Here is a 17,759-nt window from a genome sequence, read left to right as displayed (position 1 = left end):
AACATAGCTTCTTCAGAAAACGGTCAGGATGTAGAAGGCATTTTTAGAATCTGATCTCAGGTCAGAAGGGGCTAGAGTCCTTACGGAGCGCTGCGTTGTGGTGCTTGAGTGGGTATACCTTTTGTCTGTGTGGGCAGAGGCTTGTTTGGTCCTGCGGAGAGGGATATTATATCGGGCACAACCCACAAGTGGCTCACTGGCTCATCATCTGATGAGGAAGGGAAGAACTGTTCCGCTCCATTGTGAAATCCTGTGGGTTAATTCTCAATAATTCCCTGTGTATTCACCTTACTGTGAAATCCACATGCAAGCATTGGCCCTCTTATTAGCTGTATCAGGAGACTCATACACCGCTCTTCTTTTTGACGATGAACGTGTTGAGTGGAAGTTCTGTATCTTCCAAACCTCAGGCTGGTAGAGAAAGTCATTGAATCAATTTTTCTCAGGGATAAAAAAATGGTACAACTTATTTATAATGATTCTGAATACTGTATAATGTTCACCGTTTTTTGAGCTTCATCTCTCTGCATTCAAAGTAAGATAAGATGTAAGCTCCACGTTATTTGGCTGCCGCGTTTGTTCTGACAAACACGTATGGGGAGTGAATGACCGGTAAATAACAGCTGTGAGAACGATAGCGTGATTGCAGCTGGAGCATTACTGTACATTCTGGATACTGTGCATTATAGTTTGTGTGTATAGAGGTGACCTAAATCTGTTCAGCCTGTTAGATAATTATGCTGTCCCACTACTTATCCGCATTGTGGAGTAGAGCTGCTTAGTGACACCCCTGCAGTGGATTGACTGGATATTTTTAATTTGCTCTCAAAGGACATTTATGTATGTATTGAATTACTATTCACTTTTCGCTCAACTTCATCTCCCCAGCTGCTGCAGGCTATTTTTAGGCATTTTCTGTTTCTGGAAATCTGGGGAGATCCACCATGGGATTCATTAGATAGAAGCTGGATTTACCATTAACAGCCACTATGTGAATGCTCTGTAAAAACCCTTATGGCCTGCATGGGATCATGCATTTAAAGCACTAGTCAAACTAAAAAGAACAAGCAAGTCCAGTCTGCTAGGATAAACGTATACAAAATACAAATATTTTAACAATAAATATTGTGCTTGCAAAAACACCAGTGTTGTTGGAATGATAGTGATAATTTGTTCCTTTGCACATTTGAAATTCAGAGTTGCAAATTGCTTCACAGAACATAATAATTCAACAATGGGTTTCTTTTTCTTTGACAAATGCTGGAACGTATTCATCCTAATTTGACAAATGGCCTTGTATTTGTAGTAACAGGGAGAAATAATAGTGTAGCCTTAGCAGTTATGTTTTTCTCTGTTTACTGAGAGCATCAGAGTAGGCAAGTGTAGTCCCATGGGGAAATAAATGGAAACAAGGAACATTAGAGCTTCACCTTCCAACATTCATGAGATGAATTACATCATTTTCATGCCAGGAATTAGTTTGGTTTTGAGAATAAACGTAGATTATTAGCCTCAGGCTCTATTGTGATAAATGACCATGCATGACCTGCACTCTTTGGCTACACCAGCAAACACATAATGAGACTTTTTAGATGAGATTCCACACCACTTCCAACTTCATAGAGATCAGCAATGCATAATGACCTGAATGATCTTATTTAGACTTAAGGCTCATACATAGTCTGGATTTTCGGTGGTGAGGTGACCACCGACGTCACGAGCCGCGGTGAAGAGAAAACCACCGTCACCGCTCCAGCCCTTCTCTCTGTTTTTACTCACCACCGCTCAACGTTATTTCAGCTCCGGTGGTCAGCTCACCACCGGAGCCGTGGTCACCTCACCACCGGAGCGGTGGTCACCTCACCACCGGAGCGGTGGTCACCTCACCACCGGAGCGGTGGTCACCTCACCACCGAAAATCCAGACTACGAATGAGCCTTTAGTTCCTCCCGTTCCTACTGGAACATTGGGCGACGAGTCCTCTCCATTTTCTCCGGTCTTTGGCGACCCTTTCTAGCTCCGTGCCAGCTGACACCCATCTCGCTTAGGTCTTCCTTGGCTGTCTGTCTCCATGTCTTCTTTGGCCTCCCTCTTTCCTCTTTCCACCTTCTGGCATCCAGTCCATCGCCACACTTGCCGGTCTCTCTCTTGGCAGTCGGAGTACGTGTCCAGCCATTCTCCTTCTCCTTTCAGAGACGATGTCAGACAGTGATGCTATACCCCTGCCCTTCTTATCACCTCCTCGTTGGTGATGTGGTCTCTCATCTGAGGCATCGTTGGTGATGCTGGCTGTCTTCATCCACGTCTCACAGGCGTAGGTCGCTGTTGTGATGACCACTGACATGTAGATGCGTAGCTTGGTGGCCGTAGTGATGGCTTTTGACGACCAAATGTTGCGGAGCCGTTGGAACACTCCTGCAGCTTTGCAGATTCTGCTGTAGACGTCTTTCTCCACGTCTCCTGTACTTGAAATGTTACTTCCAAGATGGGTGAAGTTGTCAACATACTCTGTCGTGTTGGCCTAGAGTGAGTGACTGTCTTGTCCGATAGTCATGGCCTTGGTCTTCTCTTGGCTGGTTGATCAAGGGAATGAACTGTGGCAAATACATGAAGAGATTCAAATGCCGAACGAGCAAAAACAAATGATACTATAGATCACGTTTCCCGTTTGGTACAGTATGTCCTTTTGGTATATCCATCTTCTATTCAAATTCCAACTCGAAGCCACTGGGCGAGACTAAACTAGTTGTTTACTTGATTCAGCATTTAAATGGGGATTGGGGGAACCAAAGCCTTTCGCAGCCGAAAAGCTGGAACCAGCAAACCGGAACCACAGTTTATTTAATTTCATTTAATTTGTATTTTTTTTTTTCAATATCCGTGAAATATTGTTAACCCATTCTGACCTGAGATCAGATTCATACGAGGTTTCCACGGGACACACACTGGTCTGATTAACCCATTCTGACCTGAGATCAGATTCTAAAAATGTCAGTCGTTCTTCGAATTTTTCAAAAATAGCAGACCTACAAGCTCGTATCGCGCCACTCGGTGGCGCGATATGAGCTTGTAGATCTGCTATTTTTCAATAGCTAAAGCATAACATGATGCTAACACCAAAACGGGTTCCCGGTCAGAATGGGTTAAAATGTTTGACGTTTGATTCAACGTTTTTCTCTGTTCAAGGTTTTTTGAATAACAGAAATAACAGCTTGTAGATTGGCTATTGTAAATGACCCAATTGAGGCACTGTGTGTCATACTTTTATTTTGAAAGGGTTTTTTGGTTGATTAGGTATTGCATATTAGGCATTGATTAGGTATTGCACTCACCTGGCTGCTCAGGATCAGATCAAGACAATGTTTGAGGAAGCAGCAGCAACACTTTCATATCTTAGCACCCAGCTAGAACGGGAACAAGGTATTGTGTTTGTGTTTTATTTTCTGTGCAATTACTTTGGAGATTTTTATATTAAGAGAGAAGGTGTCATGTAAACATTGTGATTATTTATAATTTATGTTTGTATGTTGTAAGAGCTCATTTTTTCTTGTTTATTTTCCTATAGTTCTTACGGTGTCTGTCCAAAAAAGGTGTTTCAACAATGAAAAATAAAACCTATTGGAAACATCAGTACGCTTCACCATTCTCTGGCTTGGGTTAGCTACAGCTATTTTCAAATAGCTGATGTATTGTAGGGTCAAAGTGGTAAATATTGTGACCCTGTATGAACTCATTAATCTGGGGACCCCCTGGAACCTCCTTAAAGACCCCTGGGGGTCCCTGGACCCACTTTGAAAACTATACTGAGTTGAGTCGAAACCCCCCCAAGCAAGCCAAATGAGTCATGACGTCCTCCGGTGACGTTCAGGACTAGGCCAGATCACAGCCCATATGGGGATGATCTTTACGTCATTTTCTTCACCAGTTACAATAAATATAGCTTATTCTGGGCTAGATCTGACTAGTTATGATCATATGACTTACTGTAAGTTGATCTGGCCTCGATCGTCCAGGTCCTGACCGACGGTCAGAATAGAATCGAGAGCAAGGTAAGCTACCACCCAGCAAGCACAGTCAGTGACCGTGCTTGCTGGGTGGTAGCTTACCTTGCTCTCGATTCTATTACATCGCTAAAAGCTCCAAAGCGTTCATATTTTGAACGAGAGGCGGATGAGAAGTCAGAAATGAAGCGCTAGTATATCCATCAGATCAAAACCACAGAGAGAGTCCTGCATTAGGAGAGACGAGGCATTCTTTCTGCCGCGCAGAAAGAACAGGCTAGTGAACGGGACGCTAATATGACTGAAGAGCGAAGCGTACGGTGGCCTTAGACTTACAGGCTCACTCAAAAATTAAAAAAGGAAAAAAATTCAGAATATTATTCTCTCGCCTGATAACATTGAGGATGCGCTATGCATCCGTCGATTGGATTCCCCCCTATGTTAATGTGCTGACATCAAGGTAATTTCAAAGACATTGCATTTGACGGTGTTCAACTCCAATTCTTCTCCTTGAGCTCAATGTGAGATCAGATGTATGGCCAGAATGTACAGTATACTGCACAGTATGTACACTGCTTTCCGCATGCAGTGCTTTGATCGTTAGGCCGTGCATCCACACCTCCCCCACTCGCCTTCCTTTCATCGCTGCAAAACCACACACACACACCACCACAAAGGATATATCCGGGAATAACATAAACAACTGTAATATCAGCTAATCAGGGGGGGCAATGTTAAGTTCAATGACTAAATTAAAAATAGCACAAGAATCTCCATACACAGGTGCCAAATAATGGCTCCAGGGAGAGTGGAGCAAATTTAAAATTGTAATGCGGCGAGTGTTTCAGCACATTTTAATGAATCATTAACAAGCTTGAAAAAGCAGGGGAGCTGCCCTTGGTAAAGTCAATAGATGAGTATTCTCATCAATATTTTCCATTTGATCAGTGGTGAAAGTGTTAACTACAGTGACTGTAACATTATGTATGATTGCTTCCTTCATTTACATTTCAGTGACAAGAGATTTTCGGCTTTGGGATTTGGTGCCAGAATTCCTCCCAATTATGAGGTATGTATTTTATCGGATAAACATTCGTTAATTAATATTCATGTACGTATACACACATACTGCGCAGTACGCTCACAATATTTTATAATTAGGAACCATGTACACAGCACCTTCAAGCACCTAAAAGTGTGCTATTGTATTTGTTGTTACTGCATGCTGCTACATTATTGAGGAACCTAAACCAAAGAATTGTACTCTTGTGTAGCCTAGTCGTATACAGTATAAAATAACATATTGAATCTAGTGCTGGTAATTTCCAGTGCCCTGGGACCATGCATGTTGGTAAAGCTGATTTGCGTGACCTTCTGTCATTCTGTCAAATTTTTACGTTTAAAACTCCTATTTGAGTTTATTTATATTCACACACGCCGTCTATTTAAATGTCACACTGCCTTGGTGAAATAACATTTTGTGTTATTACAACATTGGCTTCACCTGTTGATGGCCAGTAGTCATAATAATTCATGAGGTAAAGGCACATAGTGTTTGTTTAAGAAAATTGGACATTGAAAACCAAGAGCCTATACAGTTATTTTAAATGGCAGCCAAGAAATGCGTTGACGGACAAAGACAGCCAAGCACATGCATGTTGCATGCGGCGCACACACTCTTACATTCATTCACACACACACCCACACGCACACGCACACGCACACGCACACACACATTCCGATCCCTCTACTTCTGTATGCTTACAGTAGATGCCTTCCATTAACCCATTCTGACCTGAGATCAGATTCACACGAGGTTTCCACTGGACACACACTGGTCTGATTTAACGCATTCTGACCTGAGATCAGATTCTAAAAATGTCAGTCGTTCTTCGATTTTTACAAAAATAGCAGACCTACAAGCTCGTAGCGCGCCACTCGGTGGCGCGCTATGAGCTTGTAGATCTGCTATTTTTCAATAGCTATAAAGCATAACATGATGCCGACACCAAAATGGGTTCCCGTTCAGAATGGGTTAACTCTAACCACTAATAATGCATTCAATAATGAATTGCATAGCATTTACTTTGGCAGTGATTGCCATAGAGTGAAATTACCGTTGGCTTATTCTGAGTGATGGGGTGACAGCCAATTATTAATGCTAACTATAATTGTTGCATTTTCAACATATATAGGTTAATGATTGTTAGCCCTTTGTGGATGTTCAAAAAAGGGCCCGACATATCGAAGATTGAAAGCCAACATAAAAAGCTGTATTTGTCATATTCAGAACAGCTGTCACACACACAGAGCCCACAAACTTCACTCATGCCTACTGTATATTCAGCATAGTAGAATCTGATCATTTGTATTTGTCCACCCACAGGTGTCGCATGACTTTGCTATTAATTTCAACCCAGAGGACGATGAATGTGAAGGTATGAATTATGAATTTTATATTCACCATTATTGTGACATTTAGTGCCATTCATTCATGTGCAATGTAATTTATTAATGTGAAGGCAGTGGTGGAAATTAAGTAGGCCTACATGTACTAAAGTACTGTAGTTTAATAATTGTTTTAGGTACTGTTACTTTACTGGGGCATTTCCAATTTGTTATTCTTTTGTTGTACTTTTTACTCAAATTATTTAACACTTAACCCCTTCCGTTTCCATTCCCCAAAAAGCAGGTAGCGAAAATTGGCTATAGCTAATGTGTTCATCGTATATTTAATAGTATTCAGAAGCACTAATATTGTCTGCGAGTTAGCGAGGATTTAGTATTGAGCCCCTAACATCGTCGCTTTGTTCATTCCACCTCAATCTGAGCCTCAATTCCGAGAAAAATGCCTCTAAAGTTTGACGCTCCCATACAATTTACAATTTAGGCATTTAGCAGACGCTCTTAATCCAGAGCGACTTACATTAAGCAAGAACAAAAGCATGGGAATACATCACATAAAAGCATTTATCATGAAACATGCGTAAGCTAAGAAAGTAACAGTGGAATATCTATATAATGAAACTATACATATAAACTATACATATTATACTACTATGCTATACATATGTACTATGGCGTGCTATGACTATATACAATGCAATTCTAGTGTTGTCTACATAACATGCTATAAGTCTGTATCAAATGCTATCCAAGTCTACAGAATTGTGCGGGCGGCCATCTTGTTACAGGCAAAATGCAGCGAGCTGAGTGTTGCCTAACAACGGGGAGCACTGTTTTACGGTAAACATTAGCAAGACGATAAAAAAAGCGTTCCTGGCGGTGTATAAATAAATCAAAATAGCAAATGGCTCAGAGGTCTGTCTATATAGCCAAGGCAACCTGTACTTCAAGAAATTGTCAAGCTTTCCTCTGGAAATTGACTCCCACAGCTCACACTTACTGTGTACATTAATGGGTTTGCACATTCAATCTGAGTGCTTTTAGTCTTGAGCACTGATCACACTAAAAGCCAGCCCCTCTTCGCTGGAAACCTTGTCCAATACTGTTACTTTGCAGGTTTCTTTTCCCAATTGATCCAATGTACGTTGTAGAGTTGTAGAGCTTGTATCTTTCATTGAAACATCTGTTTATTTACTTCTGGAGACTCCGTCCAGGGTGCACTAGGGTGTCCAGGGCTATAGGACTTTCGCCCTATAGTTTTAGACCGCGATTTGGGGCGCCGTCTCAAGCGAGAGACACCACCGAGCGAGCAAAAGCTAGCGAGTTGCTGTGTTGAACGTTGCAAAGATCAAAGATCTGTTAGGAACCTGCAGGCAGAGTTCAGGTTCAAACCCACGCCCATCCGCACGAGAGCCTCTAATTACTGCATAAATATTAATCAAACCCACAGCGACAATATTTCCTGAAGGGCTTCGCTTGATGTTCCGACACATTGAATCAATGATTGCATTTATTCTGGTTTTCAGAGAGCTTTTAACGCTGTCCTCTGCAGGCTTTAAACATTACTTAACTTGAACACAATCTGTACTGTAAATCTTACCACTGAGATAAAGACAATTTCCCATTCTTCTCCAAAAGGTTTTTAAGCTTTCTCTGGTAAATAGATTTTCAAAAGTTTTAGGGTACAAACTGAGCATTTTCAAAGATAAACATCTAAATCGTAAATGGAAAATCGTAAATCGTAAATGGAAAATCGTAAATGGTAAAACAAGCCTGTTTTAAGGTTTTCTAACTTGGTTTGTGAACTTATCCTCCATCATGTTCTCGCTCTCAGAAATCCAAGGAGTGGTCGAGGCTTACCAGAATTGCCTTCCCAAGATCCAACTGTACGGCCCCACCAACGTGTCTCCCATCATCAGCAGGATAGCTAAGCTGGCAGCAGGAGATGGGACCGTTAACGATGCCTCTGTGAGTTCCGTTATACTGTCAGGGGATGGGACCGTTAACGATGCCTCTGTGAGTTCCGTTATACTGTCAGGGGATGGGACCGTTAACGATGCCTCTCAGGGGATGGGACCGTTAACGATGCCTCTCAGGGGATGGGACCGTTAACGATGCTTCTGTGAGTTCTGTTATACTGCCAGGGGATGGGACCGTTAACGATGCCTCTGTGAGTTCCGTTATACTGTCAGGGGATGGGACCGTTAACGATGCCTCTCAGGGGATGGGACCGTTAACGATGCCTCTCAGGGGATGGGACCGTTAACGATGCCTCCCAGGGGATGGGACCGTTAACGATGCCTCCGTGAGTTCCGTTATACTGTTAATAGAGAGATGTACAGTAGACGTACAGTAATACAAGGTTTGCTGCCGTTTCTACCGGTGAGTTTCCAACCTCTGCTTCATCTCAGTTTTCTGAAAAACCTCATGTTTCTATATCAGTGGAGCTCAATATTTCATGTCAAGAACACCTGGTCGCCGACCCCCATCTGAAAATATGTTGTTTCAGGGACCCCCCCCCCCCCCCAGAAGCAAATATTTGTGTTAAAAGCGTTCACTCTGAAAGAATAAATATTAATAATAATCATTTTCACAATTAAAAAAAAATAGCAGACCTACAAGCTCGTAGCGCTACGAGCTTGTAGGTCAATAGCTTTTTCAATAGCTTTTTCAATAGCTAAAAGTGTAACATAATGCTTGAAACACCAAAAGGGCTTTCCCGCCCAGAATGGGTTACCGGTAATTATCATACATACCCCACAGGAAACCATTAGTGATCATAATTCTCTCATACTTTCTCATGTTTTTTAAGCTGGTTCCACATGAGCACCTCTGAAATCCTACAATGGAACACAGTGTAAATTGAACAGAGGCTAATAAGGCTTGGATTGACTCATATGTAATATTTAATGTCCAACTTACTTACAGTATGTAATTTGTTCTGCCTTTCCTTCTGGCCATGTGAACATTGCATTAAATTGCTTCTCATCCGTGCATGGCCCTTAATTTCCCCGTCAGCTCATTTTTCGTTGGTATTCCTTTTCAGTCATTGCAGTCACAGCTCTTCCTTTGATCAGCAAATTCATACAGCCTTTTTGATGTGAGAATTTTGTCATATAAATAGTAAATATTACATTTTAAAGTCAGATTTGTGGGCTTTTTGCCTACCTACTCCATGGCCTTAACCCATTCTGAACGGGAACCCATTTTGGTGTTTAGCATCATGTTATGCTTTAGCTATTGAAAAATAGCAGATCTACAAGCTCATAGCGCGCCACCGAGTGGCGTGCTACGAGCTTGTAGGTCTGCTATTTTTGAAAAATCGAAGAACGACTGACATTTTTAGAATCTGATCTCAGGTCAGAATGGGTTAATCAGACCAGTGTGTGTCCAGTGGAAACCTCGTATGAATCTGATCTCGGGTCAGAATGGGTTAAAAGGCCTCACTGTCGGCGCACCTGCCTTGTTGGCGTGTGATGATGGTTTGTCGTTTTCTGGTGCAAAAGATAATTATACATTACCTCCCCACTGAAAGCTGGAAGTACAGTAGGGGCACTGGGGAATACAATATATCAAATAGCTATAGTTGTATATAAAACAAAGATCTTCCCAAACAAACCATAATTCATACTGTGAATATTAACACAAAATGGATGAGGGAAAAAAAGTTCAGCTGTCCAGTTTAGCAAAAAGAGAAAAATGCACTGAGGTATGCAGCATTGCAGATATGTCATGTGTTTGAATATAATGTCATGTATGTAATGAAATAGCCTAGTATAACAGTGTCTGTATGTTTGTTGGCCTATGCTGCTTACACTATACAGCTGGGCTGTTTGTCTAGGGATCCATACAAGTTAGAACCGGTCCTGTGCAAGTTAGAACCCCCACCCCCCTATACGATGAATGCTGTGTCTCGAGGAATCATGAAGGATTCAAGCCATCTCTGTTTGAGATGCCGCCGCATGGAAAACGGTTTCACAGCCACTGGAAATAGGCTGCAAAAAAGCTTCTTTCCCCGAACAATCGGATACATGAACGAACTGATGAGAAACAGAGCCCTCTTCTCGCACTATTAAGCTCTAATTTGCACCTTTCTAAAATGAATTTGTTGTCAATTTATGGAACATAGCCTACTGTGAAGTTGTGCTTTTTGCTCTTTTTTGCAGTCTATATTCTATCCCTTTGTTTACCGTGTTTGCTGTTAAATATGCTGCTGCATTGTCCGAAGGAAGCCAAACAAAAATACGTTTTACACTTATGTACCTGTACACAAGATGTAACAATAAAGTACAGCCTTGAACAATATGACTAAAATACTACGGTAACTTTTTCGCCCCTCCCAGCGATACCATATCCTGCTAATCCTCACGGACGGCGTGGTGACGGACATGGCGGACACGCGTGAAGCCATCGTCCGCGGCTCCTACCAGCCTCTGTCCATCATCATCGTCGGTGTGGGAAACGCCGACTTCACGGACATGCAGATCCTGGACGGCGACGATGGAGTGTTGCGTTCGCCGAAGGGAGAGCCGGTCCTCAGGGACATCGTTCAGTTTGTGCCCTTCAGAGACTTCAAAACAGTGAGTGTTATCTCTTTACGTGAGCCACCCCTCCACACCGCCACCACCCTCATCATCACATTTACTGGGCTCCCAAGCTGTGGAATGACCTCCTTCCATCAATCAGGACTGCACTGTCATCTTCCACCACAGTCTGAAAACAGACCTCTTCTTGAGGTATACCCTCACCCCCCATTTGGACTTCACTAAACACATGTGATAAAACATGGCACTTTCCTGTCGGGTGTTTAAAACCAGTGTGCAGTTAAAAACCAACATTAAACGTAGGTTTAACATCCACACGCAATGAAACAATGGCAAATAAGCATGTTACTGTACATGCATACTGTATGGATCGTATGCACACACTGCTCATTGGCAATGGCAGACGCAGCCATGCTTATCACTCTGACACGGGCAAATTAGTTAAATCTTTCAGAATGGCATCCATTGGCCCTTCAATAATAGCTTATTACAACAGATGTGGTTGGAAAGAAGCAGCAAACATCTTCTGCTTGACTTGCCAGTGTTAGCTGCAGCTTGTCTGAGCACAGGCTGTTCAGAATATTAACTGCATGTAAATCAGTGGATGATGGCCCATGGAGATGGTACCATAACTAGACTGGTATTAATTATGGTACCTGCTGGGAATAAAGATATTAAGACTTTTGAGTCAAGCTGACATAAACTTTATTTCCAAATATGCAACAACATGCAGCACACATTAATCAATCCACTGACAAGTTCACAGTATAACTTGAACACTGAATGAGAATTCAGTGTCGATACATTCAAATTGAATCACTTGCAAAGTTAGGCTGTGCACTGTTTTGGAATCACCAGATCAGTGTCCTTGTGGTTACACATTAGAGTGTCCGCCCGGAGACTGGAAGGTCAGGGTTCGATCCCCAGCTGGGTCATACCAAAGACATACCAGGGACATAGCATCATGTCCAGGGGGTGTACTGTACTTACTACTTATCATGTTCAGATGTGCCTTGGATTTGATTATTTTTTTCTTTTTTTGCATGGACGATGCCTTTTTCTTAACCTTTGCATGAATTATTAATTATGCATGGTTATTACCATTACGTCTCCTGTTGCATGGATATGGCATGGATGCCTATGGCTAACTATCATTGTTACTTTTTCCTTTTTTACCTGGCGTTGGATAATGCATGTTTCTTTGTTGTGGATATCAATCGTTGCACGGGCTGGATTCCACTGACTTATTTATTTTATTTCTTTACTCGTGCTGCATTGGATCGCTTGAGGGACATTGTTCGCTGTGACTTGTTGTTCCATTTCATTTTTGTAGGCCTACTTTGTGTTCATTTATTATTTTCCCTTTTGCTGGAACTGTTTTGCTTATTTGTAGTCTTTTTCTGCAAGTCGGTTCGGTGTGTAAGTGGCTGTGTGCGTGTATGGTGTTTGCGTGTACATGTCTGTCCCTGTGTGTGTGGCTGTGTATGAGGCGGTGCACGTCTGCGTGTTTGATCATGCTTTGTGGTCATGTGTACACGTCCGCGTGTACTTTGTATGCGTATATGCCTGACCGTGTGTGCGTGACGGCGCATGTGGTCAAGTGTGCGTGTGTATGTGTGCTCTCCTGTGCGTCTCTCTGTACGGCAATGATGAACTACATGATGAACATGGTGTGTGTGTGTGGGTGTGTGCGTGTGTGCGTTCACACGTGCACATCCTAAACTGTACTGCATGAAGGATCGCCAGTATATAAAATCGCCAGTATATAAAATGACTATAGACCAATATAAAAAATGTAGTGTGGTCACAGTGTCTGAAAAAACCAACAGTGTAGAAATGGAAGGATAGGAGTTATACACATCTCACAGGACTAATAAAACAGGGGGAAGAGTTGCCATATATGTTAATAAAGCATTCAAATCCAATCTGGTAATGAAAATATCCTTGAGTCCATCACAGTTGAGATCACTGCTGCAAATGCCAAAAATATAATAATCACTTGTATATAATCGAACGCCGGGAACCTGCCTTGACACTTTCAACTCCAGTATTGACAGCATGTTTGGCAACACAAAAAACAACAAAATATACATAACAAATGGTGGTTTTAACATTGACATTCTTAATCCTCATGGAAATAATAAAACTGATAATTTCATTGACACCATGTTTACCAACAACCTATTCCCTGTTATCACAAAACCCAGTAGAATAACAATAGACACAGCAACATTAATTGACAACATATACACTACTTATAGTCTACTTATAAATGATATAACTGACCACCTCCCTGTCTTTTCTATTTTCTCTTAACTTCTTAAAAAGGAAAACAAACACACAAGTCACTCCTATGCAATGACACGACTAAGAACATCCAATGCTATAAATGCCCTCAAATAATGCATGTAAAATGTACTCTATAAACATTTTTTAAAGGATAGAAACAAGGATACAGAAAACAGATACAAGAAATGTAAAAAAGAAACTAACCAATATAATTAAGTAAAAAGGACTAGCCTACTATCATAAACTACTGGAACAACAGAAAAACAATATGCAAGGAACCTGGAAAATACTAAATAGTATAATAAAGAAAGGCACTGGAAAAGCTGAAAATCCTACATATTTCAAAAAAAGACAATAAATTAATGGATAACACAAAATGAATTGCAGATGAATTTAAAAATTTTGTCCTAATTTGGTAAAACTTAAAACTCTTTTTTTTGGCCAACTACGTAAATATCCGTACCCCCCGCCTATGGGACGTTAAATACCAGGTACAGATATTTTATTACTGGCGGATGAGCTTTTTGTCCAAATCCATGTGTGCATATTAATAATCCGCCCATTATCCGACTGCATTCATTTATTACGGTAATCCAATTTATTTATCCCCCTGGCTGCAGGGTTTACCTACAACACCACCTAGCAGCGTGGCACAGAAATAATAAAAAATAAATAATGAAATAATCTTCTCCATGACACCACCATAGAAGACAAACAAAGGCATTTCAGTCAGACAACTCACGGATAGATTTACCAATATGTATTACAGAATGGAATAATGAGTGTGCATATGATATTTGACTTGGCGTTCGGCTCTGCTGGATTTTCTCCCTGCTCGGCACGATTAAGCACCAACATAAAACATTAAGAGCAGATATAGATAGATAGATAGATAGAAGAGATGGATACACAATAACCCCCCCATGGGAGCATAAATAGCAGAGCCACCGGTGGTGCTGGGGTGGTGGTGGGAGAAAACATCACATACAACCAGGAACCATGAGCAGAGGAAGGCAGGAAGAGCATGCAGTCTAGTGAGCTTAAGTAGCCCGCCCAATTGGTCAGCTGACTGCCGCATTGGCGAATGACGTGTGGGACTTGCACACACTTATAAGCCCACATACAGTAGTAATGCAGCATGTTAACCCCTTGAGTATAGAATGGGCCTTTGAGCATGGCATGAACCCCCTCGAGTATGTCTGAATGAACTAACTCCGCAAGCTACAGTACGTCTCATTAGTATAAATATACATTTACATTTCTTTCCCCCAAGATTTGGGGGGCACTTCCAGTGCATTTTTGCAATTTTGATAAACACTCTTGTCGTTATGTCTATAGACTATAGAGCGTCGCAGTCCCTCCCCCTTTCAGAACGACGAGTGGCCCAGGAAATGATTCTCCGTTCATTTTCTCCATAGGCTTTTCAAAACGTATTTATTTAAAGACCTTTTAAGCGTCGTACGAAGCCAACTCTTGTCGTGACAAATCATGACAACACACACAATATCTTGGACCAAACAAATAAATAAGAAGAAAAACAACAACAAAAGTGTTGTAACCTGCCGTTTTTTTCTACTTTCTAATTCTTTGTTTGGCCCGAAAAATTGTGTTTGTTGTCATGATTGGTCACGACAAGAGTTGGCCTTGTCCGCGGCGTAAACGTCTTTAAATAAATACTTTCTGAAAAGTCTATGAGGAAAATGAACGGGGATTTCTTTTCCGGGTCTCTCGAGGGGGCGGGACTGCGACGCTCTATTGCCAGCTGGATGTGCAACGGTATGAAGTTAAGCTCTTCTCTGTCTCTGTCCCAGGCGTCGCCTGCTGCCCTGGCCAAATGTGTCCTGGCGGAGGTCCCCAAGCAGGTGGTGGAGTACTACAGCCACAAGGCCATTTCTCCCATGTGTCCCATAAATGACTGTCCCACACCCACCCTCACCCCGATCGCCACCAGCCCGACAGAATAGCAACTCTGTATTTTGTGTAAGCACAATCAAGTCCATCATCAGAGAGATGGAGAGGAAATTAATAACTTGCTGTTTTGGACAAGAAGAAGAAGAATTATTTTTACTGTACAAGTGTTGTCATTCATCTTATCATCATATTCCCGCTCTTCACCCCAGGGTCTTTACACAAAGACAGACAACTAAAACCTTTGGGATGTTTTATTGTGCTCAGTTTGGATCCACTCCTTCTGTCTGACTGTGTGTCCTGATGATAATCCTGGTTATAATACTGGTTGAACAGCATGAGTGGTCGAATGTCCTGCTATTTGGTGATGCACGCAGGCCAGGCATGCAGTTTGATCCCTCAAGAATGAAGGGTCACTTGATTTCACAGCCATTGCGACTTGGCACAATATCAACCATTTCTCAATGCCTTCCAAGACCGTTCAATGCTTCAGGCTGCCTTTCTTCTGTCCGATATTTCTATTTTGCTCCCTTCTGTCACTGTCTATCAGAAACATGGCTTTGTGACTGACAAGTAGAAGCTATAACAGGATTCAAATTGTAGACTGATGCAAGATTTCAGACGCTTTCTGTGCTGTTAACAATTTGCTGAATGTTGCACCTTATATAATAGCTTGGTATTTTGTTATTATCTGACAAATTGTGGGAAATGGTTATTTTGTTACCATAATTATGTTGTATTTATTTTCCTGTTACGTTTTTAAGATACCATAAAGTCGTTGATCAAAATACTACAGTAGAACTTTTAAGAAAACAAGATTATTTATAAGTTTATCATGGCCTGGCTGTATAGCTGATTTTATTCGTTTGGGGGATGCCTGTTCTCTGATCTTATCTTAACTGCAGATCCAGCAAACAGTTTACAATCATAAGTTTCAAACTATCCTACTAGGAGCAAACGGTTTACAGGCATACGTTTCAAATTATCCTACTAGAAGGAATAACCATATCATATTTTTTGTTTAATTTGATAACCACACAGGAAATATTAAACGGTATACTGCTTAACAATCCAAAGCAGACACTTGAATTCAATAGCGATATCTACAAGCTTGGACATTTCTGGAAGGAGTGTTGCAGTTAGGTAATGTCTGTTAGTTCAAATTAAGTCAGCCAACATGGGAACAGTGTGTCTCCCAAGTGGATTTCAGACTTGATTGATTGATTGATACATGTATTAACAGATTGGAGAATTACAGTACATTTTAAGCACAACTCGATACAAAACGGTTAACTGACGACACCATAAAGTATTACACTCGTTTACAATAGGGCCCACCATGTTCAATTCATCATGACAATTAGAGACGTACAAAAACCAGGAAATCATCATAGGAGGTAAAAAGGGGGGGAAAAAAACATATTGCAGCCGTCCTTATAGGTGCCCTTTTAGAGCGGTTTTGAAGGAGTCAAAGGATTCTCATGTCTTAATGACTGTTGGTAGGGTGTTCCACATTTTGGTGGCATAGAAGCGAAAATAATTTAGTCCCTTGTTTGTGCCGAATCTGGGTTGCACATCGTTTGTTGAACTCCCTCTTCTCAGCCTGTGACGTTAGTCATCTATGAGTATGACACATATAGGATGTGTACATTTGGGCAATATTTCAGCCTGATCAGAGCCTGATCAGAGCCTGATCAGAGCCGGATTGACCACATCGAAGGTCAATATTTCAAATAATAATGTGTGGAAAGGTTGCTGAGATAAGCTCCGGATACACAGACCAACAACCCTATTATACATGACTATAGACTCCTGCAGAGTAGCCTCGGAAACCCAGACGTTTTTATTTCCAGGGAGGAAAACAAAGTCTGGGTCCGAGTCCACTTCAATTCGGCAAACATTGCTCACTCTCTGCTGATTTCTGATCGTCTGCACCTTTGTTAAATTGACATACACACACGCACACATGTACACACACACACACACACGCTCCTCTCTCTCTCTCTGTCGCTCTAAGTAATTAGTCTCATGTCGCGCAGCTGCGCATAGTTTCTCCCGCCGGGAGCTGCCTATGCAATAAAAAGCATAGGTGAGTTCCAGGCTACCTGCAGAGCCACTCTGTAATAATCTAAATGTATTTTAAAACTTTTTCATTGAGGCCCAAAACAGATTGCCGTACGAATACATAATGTTACACTGGACATGAACTTGAATGTGTCAACAAACTAATCTCTTTCTGAAGCCCACAGCGAATTACTTTGCATTCCTAAACTTTATAAGGTGATAAAATAAAAAAATAAATACATCTGGCATGCACCATCATGGCTGTATGCCTTCATTTGCAACTCCATTAACATTCATAAGTTGTCCTGCTCGTCTTTCAGTGGAAATAGAAAATGGTGATGAATACGACGTTGATTAGTGTGCGCATGTGCTCACAAAGGTTGAGTCAGAAAACGATTATAGGCCATTCTTCTGGGAAATGCTCATTTTGAACATTCTCCCAGAATAAGGAGCAAGTGCGCACATTCTCCGGCAGCTGCGTCAGACGCGGTGTTGCCGGTGTTAAAACATTACACAAACAAAGTTCACTATGAATCCAGGTTTTGTG

The 17,759-nt window shown here is 41.5% G+C and overlaps 1 protein-coding gene across 1 annotated transcript in view; it reads left to right on the top strand.

Annotated features, from left to right (window-relative positions):
• cpne7 (copine VII) overlaps positions 1-15,204 on the top strand; it is a gene marked incomplete at both ends in the record, with an annotated part of 50,815 nt that extends 35,611 nt beyond the window's left edge. Inside the window, 5 exons of the mRNA XM_080765705.1 lie at positions 5,016-5,070; positions 6,388-6,439; positions 8,242-8,375; positions 10,751-10,987; positions 15,052-15,204. Coding sequence (XP_080621831.1) covers positions 5,016-5,070; positions 6,388-6,439; positions 8,242-8,375; positions 10,751-10,987; positions 15,052-15,204 — 631 coding nt within the window. The remainder of the gene's footprint in view (positions 1-5,015; positions 5,071-6,387; positions 6,440-8,241; positions 8,376-10,750; positions 10,988-15,051) is intronic.
• Between the last annotated feature and the right edge of the window lie 2,555 nt (positions 15,205-17,759).

Source organism: Protomyctophum bolini (assembly GCF_963924005.1).
Source record: "Protomyctophum bolini genome assembly, chromosome: 1".
NCBI classification, from domain to species: domain Eukaryota; kingdom Metazoa; phylum Chordata; class Actinopteri; order Myctophiformes; family Myctophidae; genus Protomyctophum; species Protomyctophum bolini.
This window is presented reverse-complemented; position numbering and strand designations above follow the sequence as displayed.